Source organism: Castor canadensis, chromosome 1 (genome assembly GCF_047511655.1).
Source record: "Castor canadensis chromosome 1, mCasCan1.hap1v2, whole genome shotgun sequence".
Taxonomy (NCBI): domain Eukaryota; kingdom Metazoa; phylum Chordata; class Mammalia; order Rodentia; family Castoridae; genus Castor; species Castor canadensis.
Genome location: NC_133386.1, coordinates 139,067,029 through 139,082,383, shown reverse-complemented (window position 1 = coordinate 139,082,383; position 15,355 = coordinate 139,067,029). Strand labels below are relative to the sequence as shown.

General features: G+C 53.3%; 1 protein-coding gene across 2 annotated transcripts in view; it reads right to left on the bottom strand.

Annotated features, from left to right (window-relative positions):
* Pde2a (phosphodiesterase 2A) overlaps positions 1 to 15,355 on the bottom strand; it is an 89,677-nt gene that overhangs the window by 42,552 nt on the left and 31,770 nt on the right. Inside the window, exon 3 of one of the 2 annotated variants that reach the window (XM_074083806.1) lies at positions 7,922 to 7,983. The exons of the other annotated variant lie outside the window; for it this stretch is intronic. Coding sequence (XP_073939907.1) covers positions 7,922 to 7,983 — 62 coding nt within the window. The remainder of the gene's footprint in view (positions 1 to 7,921; positions 7,984 to 15,355) is intronic. 2 annotated transcript variants of the gene reach the window in all.

Below are 15,355 nucleotides of genomic sequence, written 5' to 3'. Positions count from 1 at the left end.
CCTCAGTACCACCCCCTAAAAAAAAAAACAGGGTCTTCAAGAGATTTCTGTACACCTGTGTTTGTAGGAGCATCTTCACAACAGCTAAACCAGAAAAGCAAAGCACATGTCCACTGATGGGTGAATGGCTGAGCAAAAGTGGTAGATTAAAAACATAATGGAAGATCATTTAGCCATATAAAGGAAGAAAACCTGTCACATGCTAGGACACAGATGAACCTTGAGGACGTTATGCTCAGTGAACATAAAAGCCAGTTGGAAAAAGACAAATGCTGTGTGATTCCAACTATATGAGGTACCTAGAGTAGTCAGACTCCTGGAGACACAAAGTGGAGTGGTGGTTGCCAGGGACTGGAGGAGGTGGGTTAATAGGTAGAGGTTCTGTTTGGGAGATGAAAAGAGCTTAGTTACAAAGCAATGCAAATGCACTTAACACTGCTGAAACGTACACTTAGATGGGGTTGTTAGGATAGCAAATTTTATGCTATGTATATTTTACCACAATTTAAAAATAATTTTTTAAACCTAAGCAAAGAAAAATGGGGGGGGGGGAAGGTGAAAAGGAAATAGGTAAAGTAAATGTGATCAAATATTGACAACTGTTGAATTTGGGTGATAGGTATATGGTGGTTTATTGTATTATTCTCTTTGATATTGTGTGCTTAAAATATTCCACAATAAAAAAATTTCACTTCCCTTGACCCCGCCCTCTTTCCAGCAACCCCACCCCTTCTCTGCAGGCCTCACAAGCCCAACATCTACAAAAGACCAGATGTCTGTGCTCATGTCTTCGTGTTCTGCTCATTGTCCATGAGAACAGTCTGGTTTCTGGCCCCACTTATCCCTGAAATGGCTCTTATCTACCTGATACACCTACATGGACTATGGATACAGCCTTCCATCTCCTGCCTTAGCAGAGCACCCAGCACCATTCACCTCTGGTCCTTCCCTTCCACCCACCACCACCCCCAGCCCAGGCTTGGTCTTTAGAGTGCGCAGAAGGGTGAAGGAAGCTCAGTCCTCAGTTCCCTCCCCTTGCTTTGCTCTCTTCCTATGTCATCTCAGCCAGGTCCACAACTTAACAAATTGTTCACACCTACTGACTCCAAATATATGCCCCTCTGGCATCTGCTGCCCAAAGGACAGCTCCACCTGCGTGTTTGACTTGACAGGTCCAAAACAGGCCTTTCTTTACTGCATCCTTGTCCTCCTCCACCCCACTAACCTTGACTTTCAGCCAGTCTTGTCCCATCCCAGAAACATCTCTGCCATCCACCACCTGGTTTCTCAAACCAAACACCTGGAATCATCCTCAGTTTTTCCTTCTCACTCATCTTCTCAGTCATCAGTGAGTTTTCTTTTCTACTTCCCAAATAGCTCCAAAGCTTGTCTATTTCTCAGGAGCTGCCAATGGGTTTGCCTACCTCCCTCCGCACCCACAACCCACCTCCCTAAACATGGTAGCCAGAGCTATCTTTCAAACTATCTGTTGGACCCTGTTACTTCCCTGCCTGAACCCATTCATGTCTTCCCTCAACAGTGACACACACACCATTGCATGCCCACATTTCACATTGTCACAACCATTACACAAAATCCCACAGGTAAGGTCAGGGTCATGAGCACCACACACTTGAGGTCACTCCCTGTCCTAGTCTTGTTTGCACACTCAGCCCCATAATATCATATCCTTGGAGCACACACTTGGTCTCATAATTCAGTGTCAGCAAATGTAAAATGGGGGGACTGTTTGAGGGGGAACCACAGGGAGGGGAGGTGAAAGGAGATGGTGAAGGAGGATGAATATGATTGAAGCACTTTATACAAATGTATGGAAATAGAATAATGAAATCTGTTTAAATTATTTTTTAAAGGGGGGGAATAAGAAAAAGTAATAAAGGGATGGATTTGATCAAAGTACATTATATGCATGTATGGAAATATCACAATGTACAATTAATATGCGCTGATTTAAAAAGTCATGGTGACTCATGCCTGTAATTCCAGCTACTCGGGAGGCAGAGATTAAGAAGATCACAGTGAGACCCTACCTGAAACAATGACTAAAGCAAAAAGGGCTGGGGATGTGGTTCAAGGAGTAGAGCACCTATCTAGCAAGTGTGATGCCCTGAGTTCAATCCCCAGTATCACCAAAAAAATTCCATGTAACTCAAGCCACAAACTCAGGACCACGACTGTTATTACACAGTGTCATTGCTTATGTTTATATATCCGATTCTCATGATATCACACCCTTCATGCACCCATTGTCATCTGCAGTGTCACATACTTGGTGACACACCCAATCTCACACTTAGATCAGAGTGACTTGCCTACTCACCACACTCTATCTATATGGTATTAACTGTCACAAGCTCAGTGTCACATACCTGGTAGAACACCCACTGTCCCATAGTCAATGTCTCAGTGTCACCCTAGGAATCACTCAGGTCCCACAACACCCTCCTCCTACTCACCACCCCCCGGGGCATAGTCACAGAGTTGCTGCCCTGTGTCAAGCCTGTTTCCTGTTGTTGTGCTCAGAGTCCTCAGCCACTGCTTGTTCCTCCAAGGATTTCCTGTTGTCAGGGCCCAGTCAGGTCTGGCCCAGTGTGGGACACACAGCCCAAGGCCCAGGAGCTGGCCAGCAGGAATCCTGGGCTCTTCTGCCTCCCCAAAGATTCTGGCTGTGCTCATGGGATTTTCCATCATCCTCAAGTGTCTGGGCTTGTGTTGACCCCACAGGATGGACAGAGAGGGTCATCTGTGGGCCTTGCCCCACTCCTAGGGTGTCCAGGCCTGTGCTTCCCCAGGGGAACTCTTGACAGCCTGCAATAAACTGCCTCCACTGTCTGACCAACTTTGGACAAGACCAGTAGAGCTCTATCTGAACTGCTGGAAGCCTGAGGAGCAGAGGAGATAGTGCATGCACAAAGGGCTAGAGGGTTAGGGCTAGGGGTGGGACTTAGCTGGCAGAACTTTGGCCTAGCAAGCTTGAGACCCTAAGTTCAAACACTAGCAATGCAAAAAAATAAAATAAAATAAAAACAAAACAAAAGGCTAGGGGGTTAAAGAGCAAGGAAAAACACTTCAGAGGAAGCCTCTGAGAACTGAGAAATATGGTTCAAAAAAAAAAAGGAAGAAAAGGCATCGGGGTGAGGGACAAACAGGAGCAAAGTTTTGGGGACCAGAACCTAGAAGAGACAGGGCTGACAGGGTGAATGAAGACAGGAACAGGAGAGAGTGGGAAGTCATCTTGTAGAATTTGGAGAAAACAGGTCTCTCTCCACCAGCCAGCACCATGCAGATTCAGGATTCAAGCAGGGAACTCAGGGCACGCCCGTCCTCCCTGGCCCTGCCTAGGCCTACAGATTGCCCCCCACATCGGCCGAGGCCCCTCGCCTCCTGCCCTCCTGCCCCTGGACAGCCTGCAGGAAGGACACAATGAGGCCAGTGCACACGATCCCCACACGGCCTGAGATAAATATTTCCCGGGAAACGGAACTTGTTCTGTCTGTGTTTACAGCCAAGGGCCAGGCAGGATGGCAGTGGGGAGGGGCTGGCTGAGGAACCTCGTGGCATGGCACTGCCTCAGACCTGCTGTGCACCCCTGAGACAGTCCTTACGTCTCTCTGAGCTTCCCCTCCAGACTCTGGATGTGACTAATCTCCCTAGGCTTAGCCCTGCCTACAGCCTAGCAAGGTCTCAGCTCCTGTCTTCTGAGTGTAAGTCCTGGGGCTCCATGCCTCCCCACTTCAGACTAGGCTTCTCTGGTGGCAGGATCTGTGATGCCATCTCTGCCTTGTCCTCAGTCAGCCAGGGTTGTGCATACACAGATGGGCAGAAAGACAGACAGGCTAGAGTAGCAACTGCTACCATCTCCCTGGCCCCAGGTCCCTGCATGCCCCAGGCCTATGCAGCCCAACAGGTGGGCACAGACAGATGGCAGGGCCTCAGGGCCCCCATGGATGCCAGATGCTATGGCTAACTTGTTGGCAGCTGCTCCCTCAGGGGCCACGGGTCATCATCAAGGCCACTTGCTACTGATGTGCAAAATCCAGGAGGAAGCAGGCACAGCTGGCATAGAGGAGCATTCACTTAAGAATAGTAAACCCAGACCAGAAAAGTGCCCCCTGCGGTGACCCACCCAGCCTCATCCCAGAGCTCCCTGCCCAGGAACCTGTGTCCACTGGTGCACAGAGCTGTCCCCACTGCCCACCTGCCCTCACACAAGCCAGAAGCCTTTCTCCATCCCTGCAACAAACCTACCTTCCACAACTCCTGGCTCCAGCCCCTGACTATTGCTCCCCCACTGCCTGGACCACTCACTCGCCATTAATGACTTTAGCCTCTACCCTGGCTGTCAGACCAAGCCTTCCTCCATCCAGGACTTGTGCAGAGGTTTTTAGAGCCAGATTCTCATCCAGATCCAGCTTCCTGCAGCCCCCTCTCAGGGGGAGACCTTGTTCCAGACTCCTCTGTCTGCTTGTTCCCAGTCCTGTGCTGGTTCTTAGCAGGTCCTGTAAGGAACTGACCATGTGGACCACCTGACTGCCCAACTGAGCTCTGGCCTCATCTGTTGATGGCCTTGACTCTCTCCATCCTTCACAGTTCCAAGTCAGGAAGTCACCATGAATACCCCAGTGCCACAGCTGAACCCCCTTCTTACAACTTCAATCCTATTCACAGTCATTCTCCTTCATTCTTTATTATGCACCTATTGCTGTGAGTGCCCAGGAGGAGGAAGAAACTATCTGACCTGAGGTGGAAGAAGCCATCTGAGAGGACTCCACAGAGGAAGTGACATTTTACCTAGGTCTTGGAAAAAAAAAAAAAGTAGGTGGAGGAAAAAGGGAAAGTTGTTACGGAGGCGGCGTGAGCCAGGGCAGGGAGGTCGGAGGAGCTGGTGTGTGCTGGGGAGTGAACGTGGTCATGTGATCTTAAAGCACTGACTGTCCAGGAGCAAGGAGCGTTTGTGATGGACCCAGAAGGCAAAGGGAGCAGTGTCATGCCAAGGGGTGTGATCTCTGCTTATCCCAAGGGTAGGAATAAACGAGCCAGTTCTAGGCCATGCTTTTGGGATCCTAGAGTGAATACCTGTGCCCTTGTCCACGTCTGCATCTCCCCTAGCCCCGGTCCCAGCTACGGTTCCTGAAACCCAGTATGGTCTCTGAGAGGCATTGACTCAGTGTGCTCAGCTCACCAACTTGAACTGTATTGGCTCTGACTTCCAAAGAAAGCAATGATGCAGAGGCCCAGGATTCTGAGCGAAGATCCCAGACTTAGCCAGAAAAACCCCTCCTCCAGTTGGCCAGGAGCCAGGGAGCATTCCCAGGAGAGTGTACTGAACTGAAGCTTGCTGGGTGGGGAGGGGTGCTGGCAGTGCTGTTCCCCTGGCTGCTAACCAACCAGTGCCAGGAGAACGTGCCATACCCAGAGAACCTCCACCAGCCTGGGCCCAGCCCTGCAGCACACCCTGTCTCGTGGGGGTAAAACCTATTCCTGGCTCCAAGGATCACATGCTGGAGGGGAGAAAGGAGGGGGCAGCTCTCTCTCCAAGGCACTGCTGTGGACCAGGCCTGGGTCAGGTCCTCACACATACTCACTGTGTGGTAACACCAAGTAACAGCAATTCTGTCCAGTAATGACGGAGGATCTTATCCTGCCTTGCAGATGAGGAGACTGAGGCTCAGGCCAGCTAAGCCACTGGCCCAAATTTCCACCCTGGGAAGTGGGAAAGTAAGGACTTGAACCCTTATCTGACCTATGATCTGCCCACTCTATGATGCCATCCGCCTCCCCAGCCTCTATATGATGAGAGGGTCTTCAGCAGGCTCCTCAATCCCTCTCTCTCTTTCCCTGCAGCTGCCCTACAGTCTGAGCAATATCTACAGGTCTCCACTTTCTCTAGTCCTGGTGCTCTCTATGCTGGAGAGTCCCCAAGGCAACCTGTCTCTTCCCCAGCAAAGCTTAGCATGGGCCTGGGCCCTCGGAGTAGGGGTGCTGACAGACCCAGATACAAAGCAGGCCCTGCCAGGAGGCCAGGCAGACACTAACCATTTTGGGGACTGGGGTGGGGGTGGGATAGGACAGAGCTGAGACACTCATGGCCTCGGTCAGCTGAAAGAGGTAGCAGGATCCAAACAAAGGAAAGACAGAGAAAGACTCCAGGGATGGGAGCAAAGGGTTTGTTCCAGGGAGGCCTTGTGGAGAGGATGAGGTTAGCAGAAAGGGGAAGGGACAGAATTTGAACTTGCAGACAGCAGGACTAATGGCCCAGGCACAGCGTCTGCATGCAGAGGCATAAACAAAGAGTCTGGAGCCAGGCTCCTTCTTTGGGTGCCCAGCCCCCACCACCAAGGAGGGTCCCAGCTTCTCCAGATCCCCTCCCCTCATGGCTTCCTGGGTAGGTGACAAACACAGTCTTTCCTGGCAGGTGGCCGAGGCTACTGAGACACCACAAGCTCCCAGGAACACCATCTGTCCCAGCTCTGGGGGGAGCTCCCGCCCCATGGGGAATGCCATGGCAATAAATAAATTAATAATGACTCTCTAAGCACTCCCTTCCCTTCTTCCTTGGCCAGCTCTCAGCAGCAGGGCCCAGTCCCACTGGGACTGACATTCTCAGCCCTGGCCCCATGAAGCAGCAGGGAACCCATGCTGAGCCCTCACCCACACCTCACCCTGTGTGGGCATTTTCTTCCCATCTCACCCAAGGGCATCTGGATTTCACTCCTGGCTCTTCCATGATCTACTCCCAGCTCCCATTCTTGGCCTCAGCTTCCCCAAATGGAAAAGTGGAATCCTAGCAGCACTATATCCTAGGTTGTAGTGAGAGTTAGGCAGGGAGTGTGTGTTCAGCGCCTTGCACCAAGAGGGGATGACACAAGAAGCAGCTTCCTCCTCTCAGCACATGGGCCAGGACACACACACACACACACACACACACACACTGTGCCGATCTTCAACATGTTTAGCCCACCTTACTTTTCCTTCTCATTGAATACAGAAGATTCCGTCAAGACACACCAAAGGCATGGTCAGGCCTGGGGCTAGCACCCATCCCATCAGTCCCTGTGGGTCCTCAGAAATGAAAAGAGCACAGTCCCCAGGCTCAAGGAGTACACAAGGCAGAAAGGACCAGCTAGACATACGGAGTCACATGATGGAGAAAACAGGGTGCTTGTGGCACCCACAGTGAGCGACAGACAGCAGAATGCCCCAGCATTCGACTGCAGGGGGGAGAGCTCAGAGGAGGGAGCGAGAGCCAGCTGGGTCTAGAGGTAATGGAGGGCTGGGGAGGACGCCTGGAGGAGGGAGGCTAGAGCAGAGCCCAGAAGGATTTAGGAGGCACAGGTTAGCAGCAGGGGTTCAGGGAGGCAGGAGTGGATGAAGGGGACTGTGGCCAAGCTGAGGCTTCAGAGGGGCAGGAGGGAGGAAACATGGAGAATTTTTCAGCAGGAGAACAAGTTCAGGTTTTGGTATTAGAAAGATCCTCCTGGCAGACACATGGAGGATGGGGACAGCTGAGAGCTGGCAGCCAGAGAGTGTCCAGGGAGCTGACCAGTGCAGCACTCAAGGGGCAGCAGGAATGGAGAATGGGAGAGGAGCTCAGGAAACATATGGAGCAGGGAACCCACAGGGGATTGTGGGTAGGGGTGGAAAGGACAAGAGAAGAGTCTGAAATGGCTCCCAGGTGAGTTAGGAGAGGCAGAGCCCTTGGGGGAAGGGAAACACAGCTGAGTATAAAGAGTGAAGGGAGGTGGTCTTGCTGTGGGGTGACCCTAGGCTGGAAGGGGTGGGGCCGGGCTGCAGCTCCAGCCTCCCAGTCCTCCCAGAGGTGAGGGCAGCATTCAGACTGAACCACAGCTGCGCCCCCACCTCCCAAGCCCACCCACTTCTCCCTCCGCTGAGCTCTCACCTCCAGTCGGTCGTTTCTACTCCCTGGGGACACTGGCTTCTGTGCAAGGGGGTCCTGGCTGGCTGTAGAGACAAGAAGGCCAGGGACTGAGGCCTGCCAGGTTTCTCCCCTTCTCCCCAGCCTGCCCTCCCGGCAGCCCCCAGCTCTCTGCCCAGACTCCCTTCTTGTTCCCTGCTTCCCGTAGCACCTCTCTCTGGCTCTAGCATATTCTTTTTCTCTTGACTCTGAGAGCAGAGTGCTCCCAAAAAGTGGAGACCACCACATCTTTATCCCTTCTGAGACCCTCTCCATTTCCCTCAGCCCTCGCTAAGCTTCAGTTCGCCTCTCTGTAAAATGCGGTCTGGCAATGTCCACCTCGAATAGTCACTGAGCCTCCACAGTGGGCTAGGCCTTTGCCCAGACAACCAAGGGGCTCTTAGCCCAGGGGTGCTGGCAATCCCAAATGAATGTGGTCTCATGTGTGAGTCACCACCCCAGTCTGGCACCAAGTCCTCTGGTCTCCAGTTGGACCCCCACCCACACCCCACCAGCACCACTTCTCAAATCCTTGAGTGCTGGCAGTGAGATACTGTGAGGGCCTGGCAGACGCCAGGGTCCTGCTCACTTGATTTTGGAAGCCCACCACCCAGGCTGCTTTCAGAACTCTGATAGGCACAGCCCAGTGGCGGCTGCGAGCTTCTGCCCCTCCCTGCCCCCACCAACAATCCCAGGCATCGGACAGGCGGTGGGATATTCTGAGCCTGGCTTCGTTCCCGTCAGCTGCTGGCCGCCATGCCAGCCTGGCGCGGGTGCAGGGGCTGATTTGATTTGGCAGCTTCGGAAGCGTGTGGTGGGGACAGGGAGGGGAATAGGGAGGGGGATGAGACACCCATCCTTGGTAGGAAATAAACAGCCTCAGGCACTCAGCGAGCTGGGGGAGAGCACAGTCCGGCATGGGGAGGGGGCTTCTGAGTGCCCTGCTTAGCAACCCCTTCTTCTTACCCAGCACTGGACACCTGCCCACAGCTGCTCCTTGGACATTCTGCCCAAGGAGAATGTCTGGTTCTCCTTGAGTGACCAGAGGGGTGACAGCAGCTGCACCTGGTATGTGGATGCTTATGGAGTGAGTGGTTGTCAGGCTGTCTGATTGTCTCACATGTCCCTGTGTCCTGCAGGGTCTCCCTGCTTCACTGCATCTGCAGCTGGGTCTAAGTGTGACCGAGGGTGACTGTGCATTGGTTGATGGTGCAGGAGTGGTCATATCCCGGGGTGACTGTGGCCATATGGCTCAACCTCTACTTGGCTACTGATTGTAGCCAAGGGTGTGATGAGGTCACCCCTGTGGCTGACTGCTGGAGGGCCTGGCATGCATTGGCTTTGGCCTGTTGCTTCCCTCTGTGCGATGACCCCATCAACCCCACTGTGTCCGGCAGAGGAAATGACGAAAGCCAAGATAAGTGCCTGACCCCAGGGTCATCCTTTTTGTCCACAAATTGTAAGCCTCGTCCCCATGGTCTACTCATTGTTCTTTTCTGCTCAGACACTGCCCTCCCTCCCCAACCATCACCACCAGAGGAGGCAGTGCTAGCAGGTAGAATGCCTGCTGCCCCTCAGGCCTCCCACCACAGCTGGAGAAGTCTGTGCCCAACTCAGCCCTGCAACCCGCCCCTGCCCCCTACCCACCTTCTAGTTCCTTCCAGACAACCTCAAGTGTGGAGAAGCAAACAGAGTGGGGGGCAATCCCAGCTCCAGTGCTAACCACTCTCCTATCCCACCAAAGCAGCCAGAGAAGCCCGGGTCACACACACTTGCCCCCAGATGCACTGGGAATCTGCATGGACCACCAGTGTGCTGCTGGAGCCCCAGGGACCTGAGCTCCATGGTGTCCTGTCAGAGAACAGCTGTGGGGGTGTCAGGACTCCTGGTTCTTTGACCTCAGCACTGGGGGGCCAGACAGGACCCTAGTGCTAAGGAGTCCCCAGGCAAGGGCTGTGCCCCACACATCAGGCAGGGAAGTCGGGAGGGTGGAACCTGCCTTGGGGAAGATGAAACACCTCATCTGTCATTGCCTCCCCATTGTCCCATGTCCTCTGGGGACCTCAGGGCTCTCCCCACCCAGCCACAGGAAACTGAGCCCCTCCTGGAGTCACTGAGGGAGGAGCCCCAGACTGAGGGAGGCTCACATAGGCTCATGCAGCTCAGCTGTCACCAAGGAGCTAGTGGGATAGGGCCATTCTGCAGCAGTTCTGAGGGGCTTCCTAAAGGAGGCATGTGATACTTCACAGGGAGGGAAGCAGGCCAGGCCCTCCAGAGTGGTCGCCTATCTGTGTAGTCAAGCTTCACCTGGGATTCCTGTATACTGGTGCTGGGCTTGCATGTGTCTGTGGGGAAAGAAGAAGCCCACCACACTCTGGGAGGTGCTTGTGGCCTCTGCTCCAAACTGGGCCTAGCATAGTCAGTCTTCAGAGCCTGAACTCCTGAGGCCAAGGGCAGGGGGCATCTGACCCAGGAGTGGAAGGGGTATAGCAGAGCTCGCCGACGTGTAACTTTGGACAGGACTTTCCATCTCTGAACCAGACCCTTCACCAGAAGGAAAACACTAGACTTGGTGGGCTCCTTGAGTCCCTCCCAGTCTATCTTTGGAGAGAGGCTTACACATCAAGAGAGCCAGAGATGGAGACTTAAAGGGATCGGGAGAGAGCCAAGGACAAGCAGAGAAGAGAGGGAGGAAGGGGACAGCAAGAGAAAGAGTGGCAGAGTTGAGAGGGGAGAGCCCCTAAGAAGCACACTCAAGCTGGGCAGCTGGGGAGCATTCCCTGCTGGGGACCCTATCCTCTGGCCAAGACAGGAGGTGGTATACAAGAGCTTTGTGGATGACGGGGAGCAGCTGCCCCATCCCACTTGCTTTCTGGCCTGTGGGGGAAGATGCAGAGTGACAGACAGGCCCTTTACCCTCTAACCTGGGTCCTGCCTCAGCTCCTGCTTCCCAGGGTGTCCCAGGGGAAAGGGAAAGCAGGGGAAAATGAGGAACACCTGGGGAACCAGGAAGCCCCTGCTGTGCGATGGAACCTGGGCTAACTCTGTTCTGTGAGCCCACCAGGCCAGGAACACCTTCAGATATATGAAGTTGGGCTGGGCTTCTACCGACCCAGCTAGGATGGGCTCTAGAAGACTATGATCCTCCCTTTGAGTCCAGACCCCTCCCCTACTCATGACCCAAGAGGCACTAAGATACAGGACAAATGGGCTGGCCTTAAGCTAGGATGGGCTGTGGGCTTGCAACACAGGCAGGGCCCCTTCAGCTCTTCCAGGCCCCCTGACCCTCAGGGCAGGACTAGGGTTGACAGGACATGATGATGGGACCCTCTGGCTACCCTGGGTCCTGGGCCCTCACAGGCAGGGGTTCCTGCACCACCACACCCATGTCCAGGAAAATGCTCACGTCCTGTTTTCCCCTCAGGCTGCTGTCAGGGAAGAGGGGTGAGAGGCCTCTTCTTCCTCCACTCTCTACAGTTCTTCACAGAAACTTTGGGGAATGGAAGAGTGCACCTTCCCACCATAATCCAAAAGAGTTGGGGGATGGAGACAGGGTGAAGGGATCGAGTCCCAGACCCTGCCAGTTTAGGAAATAGCAGTTCTCTTATGCACATGCACCAAGTCTGTTGTGACAGGAGAGAAGCCTATGTGACCAGGCTGAAAGGGTCTCCCAGCTCCTCTAATGCCAATGTGCCCCCTCCTCCATTCCCTCTGAGGGGAGTGTGCCTGTCACCCAAAGCTATCTGTCTCCATTGCTTCTTGTTATGTTTTTAATAACTGGACATTGACATTAACAAGGCAGGTGGCTGCAGCTCTTCCCAACAGCCCCATTTAGCATCATTGAATCATCACATCATCAAATCCTAGAATCCTGGATGCACAGAATGTCTGTATCTTCAGCTCCCAGAGTCTCAGCATCTTAAAGTCACAGAATGTCACAATCACACAACCACGCACCCACCCAGCCCTAGCTTGGAGCTGAGAGTCGTGGAAAGCTAGCATTGTCCCAGCGCAGGCCCCAAGCTGACAATCACAGTTCTCAAATCACACAGCCCTAGATCTACAGCTCACACAGTTATTGACCCCTCAACTTCCTCCTTTTGCAGGTGAGAAAATGGTCTTGTGCAAGATTACCAGACAGTGAGGGGCCAAACAGTATCCAACCCCAAGATTGTAAAATTGGACCTTAGCAAAGCTGATGTTCTAGGAAATGGGCAACTTTCAAATTCTGAAATGCTTTGTCTGCTGGACAAGGTTGCTCTGCATCTCTCTCACTTCCCCTTTCAGTATGCTCCCTTCCCAAGCTCCCCTCTCCCCACCTCCCCTACTGCCTATTCCTGTGTGCCTCCAAATACAGGCAACCATGGATAGGGCCAACTCCCAATTCCCTCAGGGTGAGGGGCAGGTAAAACAAAATGCCTGTTGCCCCTCCCAATCATCAGCTGAAGGGAGGGCAGACTCCCCAGACAGGAAGGCCCTGACCCTGGGAGCTGTCACATCACAGAGAGTGGCTTTAAGGGAGCTGGATCCAAAGTCCAGGGAAGCAGCTGAGGCTTACAATTTACATGAGCAGGATCGTGCACATTTAGCATTTTCATAAATTTACATTTCTACTCATTTTGGAATGCATTTGTACATTTTTGGATATGCATTTTATTAAGCATTACTTTTCACAGCTTGTTTTAATTTTTGAGTTCTGAACACCCTTTGCCCAGAGTAAATCCTGAGTTCTCAATGGTATAGGTGAGGACAAAGCAGTCCTAAACAGGGTCCAAGTCTCTGGGTCTCTGGTTAGCCTCAGAGATGGTGGGCTCCTTTGAGACCTTTCAGTCCTTACAGGGACAGGTCCAGGCCTCCACCCTCACACACTTCTGACCTCATAGAGGCTCACAGAGCCTACCCAGACACACAAACAGCACATTCTCCTCCCTTTTCCTCCACCTCTGCCGCTGTCTCCCTCCTCCATCAATTACCACTTGTCTCCTCCCCTCCATCCTTCAAGCTTTCCTTGTCCAGGCCTCATCACCCCTCACCTGGACGACACCACCTCAGCCTCATTCTCCACACCATGGCCCAGGTAGCTGCCTCACACACAGGCCTGGTCATCTCATCCCATCTCTCAACTCCTTCATGCTGTTTCCTCTGGAAAACATCCACGGTCCTAACATGGCTTGTTAAGTCCTGCACAATTTGGCCCATGCCAGCCTTACCAACAGCATCCCTTGTCACTTAGTGCTTCACACCCCACCCCCCCAATCCTACCAACTCAGCCACCTCAGCATTCCAGGATCCAACTCCACCCATGGAGCTGTGGGACCAGTGAATGCAGGTCTTCCTCCCTCTGTCTGCCACAGACAAGCCCAACAAGCAGTCAGAGCCACGGTGTCTCCTTCACTCTGTCCAGAACTTGCTCCTGGTTCATCCTTCAGCCCTTAGATTTGTTCTTCCTGGAAGCTCCTCAACTTGCCCTTCCTCCCACTCTGGGCTGAATGAGTGTCCCTAGCCAGGCCACTGTGTCCCTGAATTTGTCTCCATTATTGCCCTCACCACACACTACCAGCATCCCTGCTCCCTCATCACTTTAGACCTGCCCCTAGGTCTGAGCTGCCTGTCGTGGCGATGCAGCGTCGCTCAGACTTCAGGGAAGACATGGAAGACTTTAAGGCCTGCATCTTGCTCATCTGTACCCATTCTCCCTGTTGGCACATAGTAGGTGCTCACTAATGTCCACCTATGAAGGCCTGGCAGTACACAGTGTGTGACTTGGATAGGCAGGGCAGAGTGCTCAGAGAAGGCAAGAACCCCTGGGCTTGATGGGAGGCCTCCTGGAGGAGGCACTGGGGGTATCCTCCACTCCACAGGTCAGTCCTAAGCAGCAATTGGGAACAGACCAGCCCTAGAGCCATCAAAGCAAGCCACAGAACTGAGAACAGGGCTTATAGTGAGGGAGACTCAGGGCTTTCTGGGCCTATGGAAGCAGTCACTGGAAGGACTGGTCAGGCATCCAGGGAAGGCTTCCTGGAGGAGGGGCTACTTCTATGGAACAAGAAAGAAGGTTTAGATGGGTCAGGTTGAGAACATGATAAGGAACATGATATGGAAAAGCAAACTCTGTCTTCTTGTCCTTTACCCCTGGGAGGTCAAGGTCAGGGAGGTGGGTGGACAGGAAGAGCAAAGAAGGCTGAGGAGGAATGGAGATAACATCAGTGCGACACCCTGGCCAAGGCGGGTATGCATGACTGGGGCTGGCAGGGAGCAGCTCCCCAGTTGTGGCTGGGAAGCATTTCCTGTCTCTTTGCCAGGGGGGTCATTAATAATCATTTACCCGCCACAGGCAGCACAGAGGCCAGCCAGGGAACAGCATGGTGCTGAGGCCAGAGCCCAGTCTGGCAGCCAAAAGAGCTGGACAATGTACTGCCCTGCCACCTTGCTGTGTGACCTGGACCAGCAACCTGACCTCTAGTGGTCTCTGGCAACCCCGAGAGACCACTCGTAAGAGTGGTAAGAGGAGTATCTGATGAAGATGCTGGCTTAAGTCTCCTCCCTGCTCTGGGCCTCAGTTTCTCTAGGTGACAGCTGGACTACCAACCCTCCAGAACAGTCACGGGACATCTGATGGCTATGCCAAACCCAGCTCAGGGCACAGAGGATAGGGACAGGGAGACCCAGGTCCAACCTCTGCAGAGGCAGACCCCAACAGGATGCATACATGATGGATCCAGGTACAGTTCAGGCTGGGGGAAATGCAGAGGGAGGGGCCAGCTGCTCTGAGCTGCAGGGCTGACAGCATGACTCCACACAGAAGGAGGGACCACCAGGACACCAACTTGGTCTCCATAGATGCTCTTGGACCTTGCATGAGCTAACTAATTAAATGAGACATTCGTGAGAGGACCTCAGAAGCTGGAAAGAATGTTCAAGGAGGAGGAGGAGGAGGAAGGCAACAGTGATGACAATGATTCTGGCCAAAGACAGTGGGATGAGAAAAGGTGGCATGACAGCTTGAAAAGGCTGAAGGCCAGGGATGGTTGCCCCAAGCCAGCCAGTACTGATGGCTCCAAGGTCCCTTTTCCAGTCAGTTCAGAACCTTCCTCCAGGCCTTATTTCTCTACCCACCCTATATCCCCTCCAAGACCTAGCTCAGGCTCACTCTGTTTCCACAACCTTCTAGAAGGTGCTGCTGAAGTATGGGCCCAGCCACTCTGCTAACCGACTCTGACTGTCTCTGTGCCTCCACCCTCAAGGAGTCCTGGACTTTTATGATCTTAAATAATTGTCGGGAGATTGCCCAGGAGGGTTTTTCCCAGAGCTGTCTCTGGAGGGTATGATCTGGGTCCTTTACTGCCTGGGATCTTCCCCATGACACTACAGGGTCTCCAAGAACGTGACCAGGTCTCCCCTTGCCGGTAAGGGTCTTTG